A 24,368-nucleotide genomic window follows, 5' to 3' on the forward strand; every position below is an offset into this window, starting at 1 on the left:
GGAGGCCGAGGCGGGCAGATCACCTGAGGTCGGGAGTTCAAGACCAGCCTGACCAACATGGAGAAACCCCGTCTCTACTAAAAAAATACAAAATTAGCCAGGCTTGGTGGCACATTCCTGTAATCCCAGCTACACAGGAGGCTGAGGCAGCAGAATCGCTTGAACCTGGGAGGCAGAGGTTGTAGTGAGCCGAGATCGTGCCATTGTACTCCAGCCTGGGCAACAAGAGCAAAACTTCGTCTCCAGAAAAAAAAAACAAAAACAAAAACAAAAAACTCACCTTTAACAAGCGTATAGAGTAGCAATAGAATAGAAAGTGCTATAAGTAAGTAAAAAAATGGCATTCATTTATTCAACAAGCATTTATTGAGAACTACTAGCCAGTCGCTAAGTTAGGGAAACAAGTACAGTAGTCCCCCCTTATCTGTGGGGGATGTCTTCCAAGATCTCCAGTAGATGCCTGAAACCGAGGACAACACTGAATTCCATATATAAAGGGACTTGCCACATAATGATGCTTTGGTCAGCAACCAACCACACATACTATGGTGGTCCCATAACATTATAACGAAGCTGAAAAATTCTGATCACTATTGCCTGATGACCTGGTAGCCATCATAACAGTGTGGTGCAACTCACTTTTTCTACGTTAAGACCCGTTTAAATACACAAATACCATTGCGTTACCATTGCCTACAGCTATTCAGTACAGCAACGTGCTGTACAAGTTTATACCCTAGGAGCAACGGTATACTGTACAGCCTACATTTGTGGTAGGCTATACCACAGGTTTAAGTATATACCGTATTGCTACAACAATGAAACTGCCTAATGGAGCATTTCTCAGAATGTATTCTTGTCATTAAGGGACGCATGGCTACTGGTATTCCCTATACATATATACCTATGATAAAGTTAATGTATCAGTTCGGTGGAGTAAGAGATTATTGACAACAACTAATAATAAAATAGAACGATTATAACAACGTACCGTAATAAAAGTTATGTGACTGTGCTCTCTCTCTCCCTCTCAAAATCTTATTGTACTGTACTTACTCTTTTTCTTCTTGTGATGATGTGACCACGGAAAGCGAAACACAGGATAAGTAGGGACTACTGTAAAGAGATCCTGTCCACGCCCTCAAGGGACTTACACTCTAGCTCAAGCAGACACCATTTAATACCACGTGATAAGTGCAATGCCAAAGGCATACTTGGAACGTTAAGTGGGTCCCAGGAAAGGAATAGCTAAGCAATCTTGGGGTAAGAGCTAGCATCAGGAAAGGCATCTTGGAAAAGATGGGCCAAAACTGTCTTAAAGGAATTAGCTGGGGGTTGATTTTAGGAAAGGGGAATAACAGGAACAGAATGAAACCAAGTCGGGACACGGCATTTCCTGGGAACGAAGGGCACCCTTTCCTTATCTGTCAAAGATAAGTCAGAAGCATTATCATAGGTCACTTCTGAGATCTGGGACATCAACTGCCCGGGGAGTGGCTGGGTGGACATTCCAGGGTCTTTTTATTGTTTTCTGTTGCATCCCAGACCCTACAACCCCTTCCTGAAAGGGTAAGGCGCACTTCCCTTAAAAAAAAGTTGTTAGCAGGTGTCTCCTTTCTCACAGGGGATAATTACCAGGGTGCAGCCAGAATAAAGGCCGCAGATGGAAGGTCGGAAGAAGACTTGGGATAAGGTGTGTGGAGGGGCCCACAGGCTCTGCCCAATCTCAGGGAGTGACGGGACGTCTTTCCGATTGGGGGACGAGAACTCCCCGATACAAATATAGCAGTGGCATCGCCCCTCCGCGTCCCCCACGCCATGACGAGGGGAAGCCGGGGGGAAATCCTGCAGCCGTGGGAGGGACGGATGTGCTGGGGGACCGAGAGGCCGCGGGAAGAGGCACTCGCATCCAGGAGGCATTTTAGAGCGAGGGTCAGGCGCAGCGGGGGACTGGGGGTCCCGGCTTCGGAGCCCGCTGTCCAGCAGGGTCCCGGAGGACGTGGCACCCACTCACCGCTGCTGCTGGTGAAGTAGAACACCATGATCCCGGGAGCGGTGCGGTGACTCCCCCGCGGAGCAGCAGCGCTCAACTCAGGAAGCTCAGGATACCAGACTCGCGGCGGCCCCCTGGCCCCCGGAACTCCTCCGTGCACTTCCGGCGGACGTCGGGGCGCGTCGTAACGCCAGCCGTGGGCGCCATTTTTAATCCTGGCGAGGCGAAGGGTACCGGCAAGGAGTTTGGTTCAATGATTTGTGGGTTAAGGGAAAGAGGCTGGGCATCTTGGGCACATTAGTTAACCCGTCTGTGCTTCACTTTTCTCAGCAGCGAAATGAAGATGATACTAGAGCAGCTAACTCACAGGATATTTTTTAGGGTTAAATAAGTTAGTGGGTGCCAAGGGTTTAGAACATAGCACACAAGCGAGTTGTTTCTGATACTCACCAGGACAATATGCTTCTTGGGGATTGGGCTTTGTTCTGGCTTAAATCGAAGGCCTGCCATCCCAAACCTCCGAACCTCAGGTCCTCCTGCTATAAAGTAGGAATAATCATATTCATGTAAAGCTCCTACAGCACTTGGCTTTGCCCTGATTATTTCTCTTGAGAAAGCACTTTTATCTGAGGAATGTGAGTCCCTTTAAATTTATAGGTCTGGAGAGGCATGAAAATGAGACCCCATCATGTTCTACCACCCCCTTGAGCTATGTATTCATCTCCTGAAACTACCTGCTTCTGCCACAAGTAGCTACCTACTAACCTAACACTACCACACAAGACACTATGACCCACACCCTATAGCTTAACAATGTCTAGCCAATCACTGATGCATGTAGTTTCTGTACATCAATGAGAATGCTTGACAGTTGTGTATCAGCCCACTTCCTGCCCCCCTTTTTCGTCTTTAAAAACCTGCTTGTAGCAAAGGCCGGACAGAGCTCATATCCAAGGCTACTGGTGGAGGGCGGTGGGGGGAGGGGGGTTGGAATCTTCTGGGCAGCTGTCCCTGCTTTAGCTCAAGCAAACTCTACATTCTTATTTTTTTGCCTTAGCCTTTTCCTTTTAAACTGACACTCTTACATCACTGTCACTGACTTCATTCTATGAAATTGAGGGCGTCACTTAACGAAATTTATTTACGTGCTTGCTTTGACAGCATGTATACCAAAATTGGAATGATACAGAGAACTTTAACATGGCCCCTGCTCAAGGATGACATACAAATTTGTGAAAATTAAATTTGAAAAAATAAACATAAAACTCTAAACTTATTTGAAACTAAAAATGTGCCAGAAACACTGTACCAGGAGCTGGTGACACAAAGATAGTAACAATAGCTAACAATAACCGTTTTAGGAACTTTCTGGTTTTCCAAAGTAAGAATTTAGCTCTGTTCTGTAAATAGCAATTGTTTTAGTTTCTCCGTTGTATTATTTGTAAAATGGGAATGGCAATAGATATTAATACCTTACAGATTGTGGTGAGAAATAAATGAAACAAAACATGTAAAGCATCTAAGAATGCCTGGCACATAGCAGGTGTTAAGTTTTATATTTTAATTTAAAAAATAAAATAGTGAATAGAAACCTAAAGTTACTAATAAAAAAAGTGAAACTAACAATGAAGCTTCAAATGTGAAAAATAAGTGCATCGAGAATCTTGGAGAGGCCTTTATTTATTTATTTATTTATTTTTGAGACGGAGTCTTGCTCTGTCGCCAGGCTGGAGAGGCCATTTTACAAAAATTTCTTACCCCGTGACCCCAGAATGTACCTCAACTTCAACTGGGCCGAGAACTACAATTCCCAGAATGCACCTAAACAAAGCCCCGGGAACGGAGTCCGGCGTTGCTGCAGGGGATTGTGGGTGGCGTGGTTTCCCTCAGAGATTTTTCACTTCACCAGGGCGCGAGAATCTTGGAAACAGCCTCCAGGGTGGGCGGGGCAAGGGCTGGTGCTCCACCAGTCACCGAGCTAGCCCCTGGAAGCGCTGAGCCGTGGCCAATCGGAACGCAGCGGCTTCCTCCTAGCCTGGCGCGCGATAATTTGAAGACGCTCACGGAGCGGCTGGCTAGGCTGAGGAGAGCTCGCCGGGCTCTGAGGCGCAGGTAACCTCTGGAGTAGGCCGAGGCGGGGCTGTGGAAGGCTGAGGCGAGCAGGAGACCCTGTGGAACGTGCGGGCGAATGTCACGGAGAAAGAGCTTTTGCTCGGCGCTCGGCAGGTCCGCAGGCCCGAGACCGAAGAAGCCACTGACTCGTTCTCCGCGCTCACAGGCGCCGGGTTTCCCCTCTTCCCGACGCTGGCGTTTCCTTGTTTTGGGTTTAGGGTTGGTTTGTTTGTTTCCCTGACCGGGTTCAGGGTCGGGACGCTTTCCTCTCCTACCTTTCCTCGCTTAGCCCCAGAGGGGTCCCCCGTTAAGCCGCAGCTCGACCTGAATTCCCAGAGACCCTGGCCTTTCAGTTTGTTCATTTATTAATAGCTTTGAAATAACGCTTGTGTGCTGCTTTGGGGGGAATTTCCCTGATCCCAGGGAAGGGGAAGGAAATGAACTCTGACGAGCCACAAAGCCGTCTGCTCGTGCATTCTAGCATTTGTTTTCAGCAGGCTTACGACTTTAAGAGATTTTTATAAAAAGGGAAGCAAACGGCTTTCTCCGGGCTCATGAGCTAGGAAAATGGCAGAGGACTGTGCTTCACCCATTTTCTTACTGGGCTCTGATGAAAAGTTACAGACGGTCTCTGCCTTCATTGAAGGCTGTTGAGATGGGGAAACAAGAAGAAAATGTCTTAAATGGACTATTAGGGAAATACAGGGTACTATGGAAGCAGAACAAGCGCGTGTAATCCAGGGAGGGGTGGAAGGAGAGCAGTGTCGAGGAAGACCTCCCAGAAAATAGGGTTTTAACTTGGTGTGAAATACACTAATTAAAGGGGGTGTAATTTTGATAAAGCGATTTTTAATATTTTGATGAATGTGGTTATTGTCATTTCTTTTAGGAATTCAATAAAGAAAATGGCAGCTCTTACTCCAAGGAAGAGGAAGCAGGATTCTTTAAACTGTGACAGGTGAATCTCAGCCTATGAATAGAAACTCTTAGAAAAATTCTCCTTCTTGTCTGTCTTGTTCTCTCCTATTTTCTAAAATTTTCGTTCTTCCACTAGCCTACTCCTTGTGGCTACAGTGATAACCTGATAACCTATATTCTAATTCTAGCTTGGAAATACATTAAGTTTTCATGATGAATTATTTAGTCCTTTTCAAGGAAATCAAAGCTGTTTTTTAGTTTTTGTTTTTTTCTTTTGACATAGAAGCAGCACATTGAAGAAAGCTGTTTTCTATGGCTAGGTAATATACCAAATTGGCTATTACCTTTTTCCTTTCTATTCCCCTATAATATTTTACATAGTGTTTTGCATACAGTAGATGCTTGTCTGGAAACAATTCTAGAAAGACTGTGTACTCAGATATTAATTACTCTACCCAGGAAAAGCCCCAGGGAGTCAGTTCATTACAGACAGTTATTATAGGGGGCTTGTAGACAATAGAGCAAAATATATGAGCTATAATTTATATATGGCCAACACATAGAAATAGATTTTAAAACATACATGCATATATGTCTATCATAGCTTCTTTGTGTATAGTATTTGTTTTCATGAACTCTTTGGGAAGATATTTGAATGTTTTATTTGATAAAGATAGAATTTGAGAATCCTACTGTTAAATTAATAGAAAATTGTGTGTATGTTTGGGGGTACATGTATTGTTTTTAATATGACCTACAAGTAGAGCTTATTACTTAGCAGTAGATTTATGTAAATTTTGACGCAAAATAATCTTATCAATGGACTTTGTTTCTTTTTATAGCCTTTTACACTTCACTGAAAATCTGTTTCCATCACCTAATAAAAAGCACTGTTTGTATCAAAACAGTGATAAAAATGAAGAAAACCTGCATTGCTCTCAACAAGGGCATTTTGTTTTAAGTGCGCTCAAAACAACTGAAATAAATAGACTGCCATCAGCAAATCAAGGCTCACCATTTAAATCTGTGGTGTCCACTGTATCTTTTTACAACCAAAATAAGTGGTACCTCAATCCACTGGAGAGAAAGCTGATAAAAGAGAGTAGATCTACTTGTCTAAAAACTAATGATGAAGATAAATCTTTTCCCATTGTGACAGAAAAAATGCAAGGAAAACCAGTCTGCTCCAAGAAGAACAACAAAAAACCACAGAAGAGTTTAACTGCTAAGTATCAACCAAAGTATAGGCACATAAAGCCTGTATCAAGGAATTCTAGAAATTCCAAGCAAAATCGAGTTATCTATAAGCCAATTGTGGAGAAAGAAAATAATTGTCATTCAGCTGAAAGTAATCCCAATGCTCCTCGGGTTCTAAGCCAAAAAATAAAACCACAAGTTACACTCCAGGGTGGAGCAGCATTTTTTGTTAGAAAAAAATCTTCTCTTAGAAAATGGTCCCTGGAAAATGAGCCGTCACTGGGACGCACCCAAAAGAATAAATCAGAAGTGATTGAAGATTCTGATGTAGAGACTGTCAGTGAAAAAAAAACTTTTGCGACAAGGCAAGTGCCAAAGTGCTTGGTCCTAGAAGAGAAATTGAACATTGGACTACTGAGTGCAAGCAGTAAAAATAAAGAGAAATTAATAAAGGTAAAGCTAAATATATCACTTTAAAAATGGCTATATAACAAAACTTCAGTATAAATGACATAGTTTAATAAAATTTTATTTTCTGGACTGCTTTTATAAAGCCAGCTAGCATAGTGTTTAGTTACTGTAAGGAGTTTGTTTATTTTGAGACAGGGTCTTTCTTTATGACCCAGGCTGTAGTGCAGTGGCACACTGCTCACTACAGCCTCAACCTCCTAGGCTCAAGCAGTCCCACCTCAGCCTCCCGAGTAGCTGGTACTATAGGTGCACACCACCTCACCCGGCTAATTCTTGCATTTTTGTAGAGGCTGGGGTTTCACCATGTTGCCCAGGCTGGTCTCGCACTACTGGGCTATAGTGATCCACCTGCCTCACCCTCCCAAATTGCTGGGATTATGGATGTGAACCACTGCACCTGGCCCAGCCACATTTTAAGTTCTCAGTAGGTACATGTAGCTGGTGGCTGCCATATTAGACCACGCTGGTCTAGAACTTCTGTTGCTGATCTCCTGTTTATAACCTTCATCAGAAAAAAAGTTGAGTTTTGTGGGGCAGCTAGGGGCAGAAAGCCATTGAAGCAACCTTAAGAAAGGTTGTCTCCAGATCAGGGCTTCCATGTCTATGGTGGCTTGTTTATATTCATCATAACCCTTGTAGATGGAGAAATGATAGGCTTATATGATACCCAGTACACTCAGGCTTATAGTCATGCCTTTCCTAACCCACCTCTCATCATTGCCTTCCTCACTAGCTTCTCTCAAATTCAACCCCAGTCCATATCTCTCGTAATCACCTAAATTTCAAACCTCAGTGGCAAAGATTATAAATTGGTGGCCAGTAAACCAAATCTCACCCATAAATGTTTCGCTTGGCCTACATAATTTAAAAGTTGGAGCCAAAATTATTTTTAAATACAAGAAAAACATTTCTGGTGTCTCATGAAATATTGAAAGCTGAGCCTTCATTTCTACATGGCAATAATCAGAACTGAATATCAGGCTGAGTATCATACCATTTGACAAATATGAGTTCTTCATTTCTCTAAGTCAGTGTATATCTATTTAGATCAGTTTAGTTTTGATCATTTTACTTACTGCTGCCCTTGTAAGGCATTTAAGTTTTTAGTCCTCACTGTAAATGTGGTTTTTTTTGTTTTTTTTGTTTTTTTTTCCTGTTTATCAAGTATGGCCAAGTAGATTGTTAAATGAGATGTTCTTGCTGGCTAAGCCATGACAGTCTAATTTTACTAATTCATTTTCTGTTTATATCAACAAAACACTTCTGTGTCTTGATAGCGATTTTGATTACAAGAGTAAGCTTTATCAAAATGTATTAAACTGTGCTTTATACTTATACATTTGTATGAAAATTAAGTTTTTTGAAAGTTTGGGGCATAACTCAAGCTAAAATTGTCTCAATCCAGTAAAACAAAGGAAGAGTCTGCAGTTTCCCCATGCATCTCCTGATGATTATTCTTACCTGTTTGGTACAGCCTGGTGGTGTACCAAATGAATGGTGACCTGATGAATTCTCTGTAACCAGTGTAACAGAGAATTCTGTAATTCTCTTTTCTGTCTTATTTTCATTTTCTTAGCTTCACTTTACGGGTTTTGTATTGAGTTAGTTTTCAGTAGTTTGGGAAGCTGGGCTTCTGTGCATTTTAAATCTGTGGAACAGGGCTATGCTCTTTCAGGATTTTGCTAAATACCCATGTCTGGGATTCATCTCTGCTAGCTAAGGGCGAATCTGATTGTCTGTTTTTTTTATTTTGAGATGGAGTCTCGCTCCGTCGCCCAGGCTGGAGTGCAGTGGCACGATCTCGGCTTACTGCAACCTCTGCCTCCCAGGTTCAAGCAATTCTCTGCCTCAGCCTCCCAAGTAGCTGGGATTACAGGCACCCGCCACCACACCTGGCTAATTTTTGTATTTTTAGTAGAGACAGGGTTTCACCCTCTCGGCCAGGCTGGTCTTGAACTCCTGACTTCATGATCCACTTGCCTTGGCCACCCAAAGTGCTGGTATTACAGGTGTGAGCCACCGCGCCCGGCCGGTGAATCTGATTTTCGTGAGGATACCCTTTCCCCAGCTCATGGAGCCCTGAAAAGTGTTAAACTGATGGGTTATCCCACCTCTGCTGGGATATTATGGTTTAGAGTAGAAGTTCTACTTTAACCAAGAGTTTTTTTTCCTTTTTCCCCAAGCTGTATATTCCCTAGTGATTCCCAAATTAGTGTGAGGGAAATCTGTCGGGATTTTTTTTCTACTTTGCTTTTCCCACATTCCTGCTACTCTCCAGTGACTCTAGAATGTTGTTCTTTCCTTAGCTGCTGATTTTTAAAGTTTATGGCAAAAAGTTGTCCCTTTCCAGTTTGGTGGCTGCTGGGGAAATTTTTGCCATTTTTACTGACTTTTTTGTTCATTTCATTATGGAAGTGATGGTCTGTAATCATTCTGCCATCTCTATCAGGAAGTATAACACATTTTTGAGAGGATGACAGATTACAGCACGTGTACTCTGGCTTTTTTTTCTTTTGAGACGGAGTCTTGCTCTGTCGCCAGGCTGGAGTGTAGTGGCACGATCTCGGCTCACTGCAACCTCCGCCTGCAGGGTTCAAGCGATTCTCCTGCCTCAGCCTCCCGAGTAGCTGGGACTACAGGTGTGTGCCACCACGCCCAGCTAATTTTTGTATTTTTAGTAGAGAGAGGGTTTCACCATGTTAGCCAGGGTGGTCTCAATTCCTTGACCTTGCGATCCACCCACCTCGGCCTCCCAAAGTGCTGGCATTACAGGCATGAGCCACCAGGCCCTGCTGTACTTTGGCTTTAAAGGTAATGTACACTTAGTGAATACAGGGGAAGTTTTCCTAAAAAATAGTTTGACAATTGATTGAAAATCACATTATGAAATGTAATTCATAATAAACCAAATCTTTTATTTTAGAAATAGATCTGCTGGGATTCATTCACTAGAAAATAGTTAAAAATTACAGATTTGTTTATTTTTTTTAAACCTATTTTCAGGATTCATCAGATGACAGAGTTTCTTCAAAGGAACATAAAGTTGATAAAAATGAGGCTTTTCCTTCAGAGGATTCTCTTGGTAAGAATAAGACAAGTAAGAGAAAACTCACATGAATTTAGCTACTTAAAATAATGCTTTATTACATACATTGTATAATAATAATTCTTATGATTTCTGGGTCTTTCTTCAGTAGCGTGCCTGTGGTTAGTATATTTGTTTATCTCTGTGACACTGTTTTCTGTAGTAAAGCAGTGCATTGCATTTTGAAAAACAAGAAACAAGGAGATCCTAGGTTAAAATTTTAGACAAAATATTAGGCTTAATTGGTCTATGGCTGTGGCCAAGTTATTTAAGCTCTCTAGAGTTAAGTGTTCTCATTATAAAATCATACCTACTCTATCTTTCACCCAAAATAATAGAAGTTAAAACTATTATGTATATTTGTGATCAAAGCCCAATTGTGAGCAGAGCTTACTAAGTTTTATAAATGACACTGAAATTAAGCATCAAGAACCATGGATTTTTGTCTAGGTTTACTAATAATTAGCTGTATGATCTAGGAAGATATCTCTAAAGAGTTAAAGTTAATTTTTAAATTCCTGTCAGTTCTGAAATCCTATTCCTAATTTATGCTGTGTTCAATTAAATAGCTTACTAAACTATGAATACATAAAGCTTTTTTTTATGATTCTGAGATGTGATGTTAATAACTAGTGTTTACTGAGTGCTGAATATAAGGCAGTGCTAAGTATTTAGTATACGTTATGTTTTTCATAGATTGTGCTCAAAGCACTGATACAATAGAAGATATAACAAAAAGGCATCTACTTACAATAGTTATAAATTTTTCTTTTAAAATATATTTTAGTACATTGTCTAAGTCAATTTAAAGAAAAATAGTGAATAAAAATAATACAAATGGTATAAGGATATGGGAGAAATCATGAAAGTAATATAAAAAGACCAAAATTTTATTACTTAATAACTACAGTTTATCATTTAATTCTCCCAACTACTCTAGGTCCTGATATGCCGATTTATAGATGAGGAAATGGAATTGGGTTAAGTAACTTACCAATAGCAGCTCAGACTCTCACCTGCCTTGGCCTTGTTTCTAGAGGATGAGCTCTAATTATTTTTCAATGCAAAGTTAAAGTTTGTTTTTTTAGCCCACTCTCAACTTACTGTATTCCTCAAATCAATTGCTGTTTTAACTTTGCTCTTTTCTTTTCATAGACTATTTTGCCATAATTTTAGATTTACAGAAAAGTTAAAGTACAGAGAGTAGCAGTGTATCTCTTACCCTGTTTCCTCCATTCTTAACATCTTATAATACTTTTGTCAAAACTAAGAAACTTGTATTGGTATAGACTTTCTTTTTTTTTTGAGATGGAGTTTCGCTGTGTTGCTCAGGCTAGAGTGCAGTGGCACCATCTTGGCTCACTGCAGCCTCTGCCTCCAGGGTTCAAGCATTTCTCCCGCCTCAGCCTCCTAAGTAGCTGGGATTACAGGCATCCACCACCATGCCCGGCTAATTTTTGTTAAGATGGGGTTTCACCATGTTGGCCATGCTGGTCTCAAACTCCTGACCTCAAGTGATCCCCCCGCCTCAGCCTCCCAGAGTGCTGGGGTTACAGGCATGAGCCCCTGTGCCCGGCCATAAACACTAGACTTTATTTGGAGTTCACCAAATATTGGTAGTGGTATATTACTGTTAACTAAACTCTAAACTTTATTTGGAATCTTCTATAAATGTTTTCTTTCTGTCCCAGTATCCAATCCAAAGTACTATATTATGTTTAATTGTCATGTGTCTTTAGTCTTGTCTGTGACATTTTCTGTCTTATTTCTTCGATTGCATATTGCCAACTGGACGTGGATATCTCCAACTCTAATCCAGTACTCCAGGATTTATTCTGTCCTTTTTTCATCTGTAACTTCCTTCTTGGACAGTGAGAAACTTAGCTCTTAATATTCACTATCCACCTACTTATTTGTTCTGTCCCAGTAAACATGTAAAACAGTTTCATAATTGTTAATTCATACCCCTGTGAGAAATAACCAATTAGAGTGCAATTTTTTTCTCTTTGAGACAGAGGCTCATTCTGTCACCCAGGCTGGAGTGCAATGACACAATCTCAGCTCACTGCAACCTCTGCTCCCAGGGTTCTAGCGATTCTCCTACCTCAGCCTCCCAAGTAGCTGGCATTACAGGTGTCTGCCACCATGCCTGGCTAATTTTTTTGTATTTTTAGTAGAGACGGGGTTTCGCCACGTTGGGCAGAGTGGTCTCGAACTCCTGACCTCAGGTGATCCAGCCGCCTTGGCCTCCCTTACCTTTCATCTCATAGTTTATGTTGAGGTTGAGATGAATCTTATCTAATTCAGTCTCTTTTTCTGTATGTAATTATTGCTGAAGTAAGCTTTTGTGGAATCCTATATCAGCTCATGCCATTCTTCTCTAAATGTGATATATTTTCAATTTTTTCCCTTTGTAGAATTCCATATATAGTTAAATAATATATATATATAAAATAATATACATATTTTTTAGGATGACAGGCGTGAGCCACTGAACTCGGCCTAGAGTGCAATTTTACGTGCAGTCTTTCTGTCTTTATCCTTATAACTTCTAGTCAAAACACCATTTGCTAAAGTTACTTAGGACAGCTTCTCTTTTTCCCCCTACCTCCTTCAGTGTCGTTATGCTATACAGTTCTAATATAGTTAGATTCATTTCTCACAGTCTGCATTCCATCTTAGGCTACCTCAATAGCCTGGTTGATATTTATACGTATTTTTTTTCTCATTTGATGTACATTGAAGTTCATTCTTTTTGATTTTTACAGTTTTGTGGGTTTTATCAAATGTATAGAATTATGTATTAGCCATTACAGTACCATACAGAACAGTTCCTTCACCCTAAAATTTCCGTATGCCTACATTTTGTCGTTACTTTCCTTCCCCTCAGCCCCCTGGCAACCATTAATCTGCTTTTTATTTCTATAGTTTTACCTTTTCCAGGAAAAACATTACACATATATATCCTTTCGGGTCTGGCTTATTTCACTTAGTAATACATTTAAGGTTCATCCATGTTGTTGGGTGTATCAGTAGTAATTCTCATTTATCACTGAACTATCGACATACCTTAAGAATTCTTTATATATTCTGGATACAAGTTTTTGATCAGATATATGATTGCAAATATTTTCTCCCCTCAATCTGTGGCTTATCTTTTCATTCTCTTTATTTTTTGTAGAGCAAAATTTTTAAATTTGATGAAGTCCAAATTAATTTTTTATAAATATATTATGCTTTTGCTGTTGTATGTAAAAACTTATTACCAAATCCAAGTTCATGAAGATTTTTCCCTAATATTTTTTCTAGACGTTTTATAGTTTTATGTTTTTACTTTATTATTAATTTTTTTTTTATAGAGACACAGTCTCACTAAGTTGCCCAGACTGGTCTTGAACTCCTGGCCTTAGGCGATCCTCCCGCTTTTGGTCTCCTAAAGTGTTGGGATTACAGGCATGAGCCACCACGCCTGGTCATAGTTTTACATTTAGATCTGTGATCCATTTGAGTTAATTTTACGTACGGTTTGAATAGGTGTAATTTTTTTGCATGTGGACATTTAATTGGTCCAGCACCATTTGTTGAGGACTGTTTTTCCTCCATGGAATTACCTTTGCCTCTTTGTTAAATCTTGATCTTGAGTAGTATTTTGTCTTATTAACCTTTGAAATCTTACGAATTAAAGCTTTGATTTTATTTGGTAATACACATTATCATGATTTTTCCCCTACCAGTTTCTCCTAAGTCCACTGTCTATCCAATCTTCAGTGCATCTTCAGTCAATTCAAAAAGGTGAGAATTGTTATTGTTTTAAAGTCCAAGCCTTATAAATTACACAGGTCCTCTGGGTCTCTTTTTCAGTCTCATGCTACTTAATTTGGGGAGTTTTTTTTTCTTCCTCACTAAGGGGAATAGGAGAATAGTATTGAGAATAGGGTGATGAAATCAGTCCCTCATAGAAACATCATAAGAACTTAAGAGCTGAAAGATGGAAAAGATCTTTATATACTTGAGTAATAATAATTGCTAACATTATTATATCATACCTTACCCATAATAAGTAGTTTTATATCTATTATCTTAATTTTCACAACAACTTAGAAGGTAGATACTATTATTCTATTTTCAGCCTAAGAAACTGTTAGTAATTTAGCCACAGTTGCACAGCTATTAGGTGCTAGGACCAGGACTAGAATCTATATCTGAATCAAATGCCCATTAGGTTATATTGCCTTCCCTGGGTGATAATATAGTGGCTACAATTTAATAAGCATTTACAACTTCATGATGTAGGTACCATTATTACCCCATTTTGTAGATGAGAAAGCTGGCTGGAGGAGTAAGTAACTTGCAGCAGCTTAATGTTATCATAAAGTATAGCTGAAGCTACCAGTACCCTATTCAAAGCTAAAGACTGCGATGGGGGAGGCATGGATGGGTAGAGAGCATGATAGGCAGCAGAGCTCTGAAAAAGTAGTTTCTTATAGTCTAAACATCCTCTTCCTAAGCAGCTTTGATCCTTCTCTCCCCATTTGATTATAAATAACTCCAGATATTAAGGAACTTCCCGGCTACACTTTCCTTACTCTCAGAGCACCTCACCTTAAATTGCCTCAGTGATTAGGATGGGTGGGCAGCTTTCCCTCTTCAAAGGTTTGTTTCTAGTTTTTCTCACCTTTCCCATTTTTCACCTGTGTTGTCATCTTTCATGACCTTTTATTGAAGATGGGAGCTGTCTTAGTTCATTTTGTGTTGCTATCACAAAATACCATGGACTAGGTAATTTATAATGGACAGAAATTTATTTGGCTCACAGTTATGGAGGCTGAGAAGTTTGAGATCAAGCAGCCACATCTGGTGGGTGCCTTCTTGCTGCATGATCCCATGGCAGAAGGCAGAACAAGAGAGTGTGCATGAGAGAACAAGAGAACTTGGCTTGCAGCCTCACATCCTTCAATAATCAACATTAATCCATTCATGAAGGTGGAGCCACCATGAGCTAAACGCCTCTTATTAGGCCCCACCTCCCAAAACTGTTGCACTGGAGATTAAGTTTTCAGACATGAACTTTGGGGGACATGTTCAAACCATAGCAGAAGCCTACAACAATTAACTGAAAAAAGTGTATACTAATTTAGTCTAGCATAAAGAGACAGGCCAGGCGCAGTGGCTCATGCCTGTAATCCCAACACTTTGGGAGGCTGAGGTGGGTGGATCACCTGAGGTCAGGAGTTTGAGACTAGCCTGGCCAACATGGTGAAACCCCATCTTTCCAAAAAATACAGAAATTAGCTGGGCATGATGGGGCACGCCTGTAATCTCAGTTACTCAGAAAGCTGAGACAGGAGACTAGCTTGAACCCAGGAGGTGGAGGTCGCAGTGAGCCAAGATGGTGCCACTGCACTCCAGCCTGGGCAACAGAGCAAGATTCCATCTCAAAAAAAAAGATAGTGGGATACTATTTGTTAAATAATATGATATTGCTCTTTTTGTAGACTCCAAAATGTCAGTTATCAGCAATTTGAGATTTAATCTATTACTTCAGATAGATTACAGATTCTCAAGGTGCTTAGTCTCACATTTGTTTTTTGGTTTTTAAAATTCAATGAACATTTAAAGAGTATCACATGCTATTGAACTATACTGAGTTCTAGAGATGTGAAGATAATTAACATGGTCTTGCTATCAAGGAGGTTATGGTTAGAGGAGGGTAGACATTTAAACAAATATAGTGTTACAGTTGCTGAAATGGAAGCAAAGAGATGGCTGTCACGCATGCAGGGTCAGGGAGAGCTGAGTTACTTAGCAAAGGCTGCATAAGGTGAAAAGGGTCAGTGACTTGAACGAGTGTTTTTTCATACTGTAGGAAGCAGCCCATTAGTAGTTCATCAGACCTGTTTAGGGTGTCATATCTTGTAACAGTTACTATGGGACTGAACGAAGGTGGACGAATGCAGAAATGAAGACAAAGACAAAAGGATCTTTTTAAAGAAGGGGTCAGGAGCTCCTTCTAGTGAGCAAGGGCCCTGAGCTTTTACAGCCTTTCATATTTATTGGGTAGAAAGAGCAGGGAGGAGGAGGTAAAGGTCAGCTGCTTGATTTATCACAGGTTCACATGATTGCTAACAGGCTTCAAATGTGCCTATAGATAATCGCAAGAAACACTGTGCCTGGGCATGACTGCCCTCAGCATTCCTTCTGGGTGGCAGATGCAGTTTGTCAGTTTGCCAACCTGCATTCATGAGAACAGTTTGCTGTTTGCTCATATAGCCTCCAGTGGTATACTGAGTTGGTCACAACCCTCATTCTTTTGGCCTCCAACAATAGCATTTATTTTTAGTGGAATAGTGTATCTCTCACACAGCAAGTATATTTAGTGAAACTTTGGTTTTATGTCTGTACTAGTCATGTGAAATGTATTTCTTAGCATAGATTTGTCAAGTCAATTTGAAAACTACTTTTTAGACAAATGGTAAGAAGACAGCTTGACTTAGCTTAATGCAGTGGAGCCAATGCTCCACCTTTTTTTTTTTTTTTTTCCTACTTTGTCAGGTTTTTTTTTCCTGTTGTTTGAACTTCTTACTTTGGGTACTAGGGGTTTTTTTTTCTTTCTTATTTACTTGTACTCTTTAGGGATTTCTACTCCTTTGGTCCCTGGAAAACCAAGGTCCTTTCATTACAAGGCAAGGGTTACAAACTCAGTATCTACAGAACCAGCAGGCTGGGTGGAGACTAGGGCCAGCTGAAGGATTGCCCATTTAAAAGGGCATGTGCTATTCCAAGTTCGAGCTCATAGATTCTTTGATGGAATAGAGGTTTAGTGATCTTACAGTGTCTCTTTTAATATTGGAAATACACATTTTTAAGTGAAATCTCTAGATTTTAAAATATTGGTAGCTAATCCAAAGTTTTTAAATACCATATGGGCCAACCAAAACATATCTGCTAGCAAGATTTAGCCTGAGGGGCTCCAGTTTGCAACCTCTATAAAGTGAATCTCAACATTCTTTCATAATAGGTAAAGGTTGTCTCAACTACATCTATCCAGCCTAAATATGTTTCTGTTTTTTTTTTTTCCTTAAGAATTTCAGAGTAGTGAGATGCTGCTTTTGGTATGAGGAAAAGCAAATTTAGTAGCTTCATTGCCCAGGTAAAATATTGATGGGCCATAATATGATGGTGACTCTGATTTCCTGTCGATCTGTGAAGTTCAGCATTATACTTATTTTCTCCAGTACCCCAGGAATTTCTTTATAGCTGTATAGGGTAAATATTGTCCTAAGATTTGATAAAGCAAAAAAATCTTTTTTTAAAGGGTGAAGTCAATTTCCAAAGTGTCCATCTGTTTGCATCTGATATTGTAGAAGAAAGTCCCTAGGACTTGGAGTCAGAGGACCAGAATTTGAGTGTTAACACTGCCATTTACTAGTTACTTTACCTTGAGTAAATTACTGACCCTCTCTGAGTGGGCCTCAGGTTTCTCGTTGTTCCTGTCCCTATTACCTCATCAAGTTAATGTCAGATAGAAAGCACTAAAAATTGCGAGGTGCTCTGATAAATGGCTGCTTTCTTTCCCTTGTAATTCCTCAAAAATTGTAAATTTACATAATATTTATCAATTTTCTGTGTCAAGATCTTTAGGTGAAGAACAGTTTTCTGTGGGATCTGTCAACTTCATGAAACAGACCAATATCCAGAAAAATACTAATACCAGAGATACAAGTAAAAAAACAAAAGACCAGCTCATCATTGTGAGTAAATTCCAAACAAAGCTTGTCCTATCTAGCCCTTTACAGAAAAAGCTTGCCAACCCCTGTATTAGACAGTTCAGAACTTGGTATTTTCAATGGCATTAAGCAATGTTTTATGTGACAGAATGGGAGTTGTAGGTGGTGACACTGAATATCCTTGAATTTATCTGTGCTTTTCCTGCACTTTATTTTTTGTCAACTCTTGGGTCAAATAATTTTAATATTCTTTAAAATAATTTAATATTCTTAGCTGCTTAAGGAAAAATATTGTATAATTATATAGAAGTCCTTAAATTTTTGCCCTTCCTATTTGAAATAAGGCTTTTTCAGGTCTTTAAGAGTTTCGTTAAAAAGTTCCATTGTTTATTTTAGCTATAATTTCCACAATTTAATCTTATTCTTTCTTAGAACCACGGGTCTAGTAAATAATCTTGTAAAAATAAAAGAATCTTTGGTTTTTACACTGTCCATTCAAATAATTCCCTTTCATCAATTTATTGCATTTTTAGGTCTCTTCTCTTCCCACCCCCCGCCCCGCCCCCTCAAAGAGATGGAGTCTCACCATGTTGCCCAGACTGGTCTCTAACTCCTTGGCTCAAGTGATCCACCTACCTCAGCCTCCCAAAGTGCCAGGATTACAGGCGTGAGCCACTGCACCTGGCCTGATCTCATTTCATTTTGTCTTGGGGGAGGGAAGGAGGATATAGTAACCAGATTTTCATTTAGTTTTTCACTTGTGTCAGCAGAAAAAAAAAAAATTAGGTGAAATTTGAATGAATGGTTATAGGAACTTAATTTAGAGCTATTTGTGCTATATTTAAATGGGTTTCTTTTTTTGCCCCCCAATTATAGGACGCTGGTCAGAAACATTTTGGGGCTACTGTGTGCAAGTCTTGTGGTATGATATACACTGCTTCCAACCCTGAAGATGAAATGCAGCATGTACAGCATCACCACAGGTTTCTGGAAGGAATCAAATATGTGGTGAGCCAAAACATAGTCTTTCAGTTTGTTCTAGAAGTAGAACTACTTTAAAAGAGACATTCTTTTCCACCACCCAGCTGGAAAAGTTAACTTTTAATGATGGTGTTTCAAGCTTACTATCTCAATGTAGACAAATATTTTGTAAACACTGCATTCTGAGCAGAGCTGAACAGTCAAGATACACAAAATTCAGAGACTGCAGACATACTGTCTTCCCACTATAGTGTTGTCTTTATAGATAGCCTTAGAAAAAAATAGCCTTCCCATGACTTCTCCAGGTTTTTTCTTAGAGGAGAGGTCCCACCCGTTTATTGAACACCTTTCAAGTCCAAACACATCCTATCATTGGCCCTATCTTTATGATTGTACCTGCTACTCAGATACATTCCTTTTTCCCTATTTTTATTGCCACAGTTAATGCCTTCACAATATTTTTAGCCTGTTTATTGAAACAGCTTGCTTTCTGGGTTCCCATAGTGCTACCAGAAATAACGTTTTAAAACATAAGTCTAGGCCGGGTGCAGTGGCTCACGCCTGTAATCCCAGCATTTTGGGAGGCTGAGGTGAGTGGATCACCTGAGGTCAGGAGTTCAAGACCAGCCTGCACAACATGACGAAACCCTGCCTCTACTAAAAATACAAAAAATTAGCCAGGCGTGGTGGTGGGCGCCTGTAATCCCAGCTACTCGGGAGGCTGAGGCAGGAGAATCGCCTGAACCCGGGAGGCGGAGGTTGCAGTGAGCCAAGATTGTGCCACTGCACTCTAGCCTGGGTGACAAGAGCGAAACTCCATCTCAAAAAAAAAAAAAAAAAGCCATAAATGAAACATAAGTCTAGTATGATTCTACATACTTCTGGAAAGAAAAAGTTCCCACCAGAAGTTTGGTGCTCTTTAATCTGGACTCACCCTTTCCTATATATGTGCATATAAAATATATACAAAAGAGAAAGTGTGTATGTGTATAGTTTAAATTCTTGCCCTCTCTGATCTGATCTCTACATCAGCCAGAAAGTTCTTTCTAAAACATAGGTTCTGACATTGTCTGCTTCAAATTTGACAGCTTTCTGTTGCACTAGGAATAAAACCCAGACTCCTTACCTTGGCTGGCAGATCTCTTCATATTTGGCTCCTGCCCACCTTGTCACATGACACATTCCCTCTCCAGCTCTAAGCTCCTGCCGCTGGAATAAGCCACATTCTCTGATGAAGCCAGACTATACTATATTGGATTTCTTTCTTTAATTTGTGGAAACATACTGGGCATGTTATGCTTTATATATTTTGAATATCATTCCTAGGTTACAAATACGTTCTCCCTGTCCCTTTTTTTAAGGGTTTGAATTTATATTTTTGATATAGTAATACTTTCACATGATTCAAATTTCACAGACTGCAAAAGTATATCCAGTGAAAAGTTTCTCCATACCCCTTCCAGAAACCTCGTTCCCCTATCTATAGGCATCCAGCATTAACAGGTTCATCTATATATCTTTCAGAGATATTTTCTGCATATACAAGCAAATACCATTACTTGGATTTTTTTTTAACCTTTTTGTGGTGTATATTGCTACAAAGAAAACAAAGTTTTTATTTAGCTAATTTGTGACCTCTGGTTTCTTAAGTCAGGAACATCATCTCATCCCAAAATTAGTAAGTTTTTGTATATTTAAAAAGATTTATAGCTATAAAATTTATATTTAGACATTTAATCCACTGGAAGTTTTTCAAGACATAGTGTTAGAGATGGATCCTTATATTTTTCCTAAAGGACTGCAAAGTGTGCCAACATTACTGTTTGACTAGTTTATCTTCCACACTGATTAGCAATGCCACATTTAATGCATACCAGATTCCCACATATAAATGGGTTTGTTATTGGACACTTCTGCACCATCCATTTGTTCCTGTGCTAGTGCCATACTTTTATAAATGTAGTTTCATACTGTATTGGATGTATAGTTAGGTAAGTTCCCTTTCATCCTTCTCTGTAAAAAATGTCTTGACTTTCTGCACATTTACTCTTTCAATTAAAAAAAGAGCCTATCACATTCCCCCCAAATGAAAAACCTATTCGAATTTTTATTGAAACTAGTCAAACTAATGCCATTTTCTCTAGGGAAAAAAAATCTTAGTATAACTTAGGAACTTAGTATAGCACATACTATTATATAAACTTAGTATATACTATAGTATAAACCTAGTGTATACTTAGAAACTTAGTATACCTCTGATTGATTCATATCTTTGATGTCTTTCAGGAACATTTTATAGTTTTGTCATGGATCTTATTAAATGTATTTCTAATATTTCAACCTCATTTTTTCCAATCAGTCAGTTACACCAGATTTTTTGCCATTCTCTGCACCTTTGCTTATTCAGTTAGTTGCCTTAGCCTGAAGGCAAGTTAACCACCTTCCCCATTATGCTCACTGACATCTTACCAAGGTTTTTAAACCCTTTTCGGTACCATAATACTTCAGTATCATTCAAACACTAGGGCCACATGCCAAAGCACTATGCTGGGGGTTGAGATTAAAATAGTTGTAAGACTGCGCCCATCTGTGGTCTTGTCAAGCACAAGGGACAAACATATAAGGACTTTTACTTAGCCTTTTCTTGGAATTTGGCTTATTCTTCTACCCCTCCCCTACCTGCCCACTGGTCTCGAACTGCTGACCTCAAGTGATCCACCCACCCGGGCCTCCCAAAGTGCTAGGATTACAGGTGTGAGCCACCGCACCTTTACCTCTTTACCTTGTTTTATAGTCATATACATGTCTCCAGATAGGATATCAGCTTGTTGAGGCCAGATACCTGTTTTAGTCATCTTTTATTTCTCTTCCCACATTACTTTTAGTTGGATTTCATCTTTTTTTTTTTTTTAAATATCTGTTATTGTTTAGCCTTTTGTCTTCTCCACATCAAATTATTTAATCTTGGTTTTTTTTCTCTTCACAAATTAAACTCTGACCCTTTTGTTTTCCTTTGGCAGGGTTGGAAGAAAGAACGTGTGGTAGCAGAGTTTTGGGATGGGAAAATCGTGTTGGTTCTGCCACATGATCCAAGCTTTGCTATCAAAAAGGTATGGAAAATTATCTTTTTAACTCTTGCATTTCCCCACCCCCAAGGAATCAACCTATGTTGAAGTGCAAACTGCCTTTGCTGACAGATAATTCACTTGGGTACCTGCTTAATGATTACTTTCGTAGCAATTTATACAAAACTAAGAATTGTAGGACAAAGGAGTAAAGAAGGCAGATAAGGCTCCATAGCTTATCTTTTATGTTCATCTTTCCCTTGTGAAAGATAAACTAAGCTTTCAGTGTTGAGAAATTAATGGCCCCCAGGGTCTATTTCTTATATTGGTGTTGGCTGTGTTTCTGAGGTTGGATGTTTAGCCACTGTGAATAATGAATAAAGCTAAAACAAATCTGTTTTAATGCTTCCTATTCCTTATCCCTCCCAGGTGTCTGAATTTCTGCTGAAAATGATCTTTAAAATAGGTTCTTAAAACCTTGTTTCCACAGTAGCAGCTACATGCATCAATAGTGAAATAATTTTGGAGGTGTATAAATTTAAGAAATAGAAATTAAAGAGGCTAAAGTAACCGTAATCATACATTCTGTGTATATAAATATGTATAGTTTCTATTGTACTTTTTAAAACATTCACCTGTCTTGGTTTTTAAAATCATTAGGTAGAAGATGTCCAAGAACTTGTTGATAATGAATTGGGCTTCCAGCAAGTTGTTCCTAAATGTCCAAACAAAATAAAAACTTTTCTTTTTATATCTGATGAAAAGAGAGTAGTTGGATGTTTAATTGCAGAACCCATCAAACAGGTATGGTATATTTCTTTTAAATTATTGGCATAATTTGCAGGCAAAATAAAAGTTAGGAGAAGTCTCAGCATTTAAGATTGCTACCATTAATGACATTCTTCCTACTGAAATATCCTTGACCTAGTGGATAATTGAAGTTATTTATTTCCATTAATATTTGGAATTTTGCTTTATATAAACAGGATAGGTAAGCCAGTCTTTTATGTTCATGTAGTCATTTCCACAGCTGGATTATAAAGTCTAGTGATTTTAAGTAAGCAAATCTATAAACCAAAGTTTTTAAACATGTGGCTTAGTGAAGGTTAATATTTTTGGCAAAATAGTCATTACTTATCCCTTAATTAGAATCTAATTTAGGTACTAATTAGCAATGTTCTAGAAGACATATAGTTTCTTGTGTTATTAGAAGTTGGAGAGAAAAGCAGCTTGTTTGTATTTTTGCCAGTATAAGTGATCAGTTTGGACTTTTCCTTTCCCCTCAGCTTTATTAAGGTATAACTGACAAATAAAAATTGCAAATATTTACAGTGTACATGTGATATTTTGACATAGGTATACATTGTAAAATGACTAAATCAATATATCTATACTTCACATACTTACCAACTTATTGTGATGAGAACATTTAGATCTACGCTCCTTGCAATTTTCTTTTTCTTTCTTTTTTTGAGACCAAGTCTCACTCTGTTGCCCAGGCTGGAGTGCAGTGGTGCGATCTCACCTCACCACAACCTCCACCTCCTGGGTTCAGGCAATTCTTCTGCCTCAGCCTCCCAAGTAGCCGCGTGCCACCATGCCTGGCTAATTTTTGTATTTTTAGTAGAGACGGGGTTTCACTATGTTGTCTAGGCTGATCTTGAACTCCTGACCTCCTGATCCGCCTGCCTCGGCCTCCCAAATTGCTGGGATTACAGACATGAGCCACCGCACCCGGCCTCTAGCAATTTTCAAGTATACATTAGCTATAGTCATGCCATACAATAGATCTGCAGAACTTACTCATCCTAACTTAAACTTTGTACCCTTTACCAACGTTTCCCCATTTCTCCCATCTCTCACTCCCCCAGCCTCTGGCAACCACCATTCTACTCTGCTTCTATGAAGTCAGCTTCTTTAGATTCAGTATGTAAGTGAGATGTTGCACTATTTTTCTTTTTTGCTTGACTGATTTCACTTAGCATAATGTCCTCCAGGTTCATTCATGTTGTTGCAAACGTCAGGATTTCCTTTTTAAAGGCTGAATAGTATTCCACGTGTATATGTACCACATTTTCTTTATTCATTCATCCATTGATGGACACTTAACGTTGATTACATATCTTGGCTATGAATAATGTTGCCATGAACATGAGAGTACAGATTTCTCTTCAACATACTGATTTCAGTTCCTTTGGATATACACTTAGAAGTGGGATTGCTGCATATGGTAGTTGCATTTTTATAGTAATCATTCTAACAGGTGTGAGGTGATTGTGTTTTAATTTGCATTTCCTTGATGAATAGTAATGTTGAATAAGCATTTTTTCATATGCCTGTTTCTGATTTATATGTCTTCTTTTGAGAAATATCTATTCTGGTTCTTTGCCCATTTTTTAATCAGAGTATTTGTTTTCCTGCTATTGAGTTATTTATATATTTTGGATATTATCCGCTATTGTATATGCAAATTTTTTTTCCAGTCAATCAGTAGGTTGGTTGGTTTGTGTTTATCCACTCTGTGCTATGCAGAAACTTTTCAGTTTGATGTTACATTTCTTTCTTCTTTTATTGCCCACACTTTTGGGGTCATAGCCAAAAAATTATTGCCCAGACCGATGTCAAGCTTTTTTCTCAATTTTTCCTTATAGTTTTACAGTTTCAGGTCCCTCATTTTAAGTCTTTAATCCATTTTGAGTTGATTTTTGTATGTGGTTTGAGATAAGGCTCCAATTTTATTCTTCTGTTTGTGGATATTCATTTTTCCCGACACCATTTATTGAAGAGACTGTGTCCTTGCCCCATTGTTTATTCTTGGC

At 39.2% G+C, this 24,368-nt stretch overlaps 2 protein-coding genes and 1 non-coding gene across 20 annotated transcripts in view; 2 read left to right on the forward strand and 1 right to left on the reverse strand.

Annotated features, from left to right (window-relative positions):
* CCDC25 (coiled-coil domain containing 25) overlaps positions 1 to 2,171 on the reverse strand; it is a 37,712-nt gene extending 35,541 nt beyond the window's left edge. For 2 of the 3 annotated variants that reach the window (XM_054497358.2, XM_054497360.2), the window contains exon 1: positions 2,015 to 2,140. In XM_054497358.2, coding sequence (XP_054353333.1) covers positions 2,015 to 2,042 — 28 coding nt within the window. In that variant the 5' untranslated portion in view covers positions 2,043 to 2,140. Of the gene's footprint in view, positions 1 to 2,014 lie in introns of all 3 variants that reach the window. The other variant, XM_054497357.2, reaches the window with a different exon arrangement.
* A 967-nt stretch (positions 2,172 to 3,138) lies between these two features.
* LOC129043257 (U6 spliceosomal RNA) lies at positions 3,139 to 3,240 on the forward strand. Its single transcript, XR_008504362.1, has one exon. It is a non-coding gene; the product is annotated as a U6 spliceosomal RNA (small nuclear RNA).
* Positions 3,241 to 3,821: 581 nt separating this feature from the next.
* Positions 3,822 to 24,368, forward strand: part of ESCO2 (establishment of sister chromatid cohesion N-acetyltransferase 2) — a 62,393-nt gene continuing 41,846 nt past the window's right edge. For 6 of the 16 annotated variants that reach the window (XR_010127326.1, XM_063669386.1, XM_054497348.2 and 3 more), the window contains exons 1-9: positions 4,085 to 4,219; positions 4,995 to 5,063; positions 5,866 to 6,673; positions 9,695 to 9,788; positions 13,511 to 13,568; positions 17,410 to 17,527; positions 18,380 to 18,511; positions 21,505 to 21,594; positions 22,210 to 22,353. Coding sequence is in view for 13 of the 16 variants with exons in the window: in XM_063669386.1 (XP_063525456.1) it covers positions 4,182 to 4,219; positions 4,995 to 5,063; positions 5,866 to 6,673; positions 9,695 to 9,788; positions 13,511 to 13,568; positions 17,410 to 17,527; positions 18,380 to 18,511; positions 21,505 to 21,594; positions 22,210 to 22,353 (1,551 nt within the window). In the remaining 3 variants the exon portion in view is untranslated. Of the gene's footprint in view, positions 4,220 to 4,994; positions 5,064 to 5,865; positions 6,674 to 9,694; positions 9,789 to 13,510; positions 13,569 to 17,409; positions 17,528 to 18,379; positions 18,512 to 21,504; positions 21,595 to 22,209; positions 22,354 to 24,368 lie in introns of all 16 variants that reach the window. The other 10 variants (XR_008504022.2, XR_008504021.2, XM_054497354.2 and 7 more) reach the window with 6 other exon arrangements.

The sequence above is a fragment of the Pongo pygmaeus genome, chromosome 7 (genome assembly GCF_028885625.2).
Source record: "Pongo pygmaeus isolate AG05252 chromosome 7, NHGRI_mPonPyg2-v2.0_pri, whole genome shotgun sequence".
In the NCBI taxonomy this organism is placed as follows: Eukaryota; Metazoa; Chordata; class Mammalia; order Primates; family Hominidae; genus Pongo; species Pongo pygmaeus.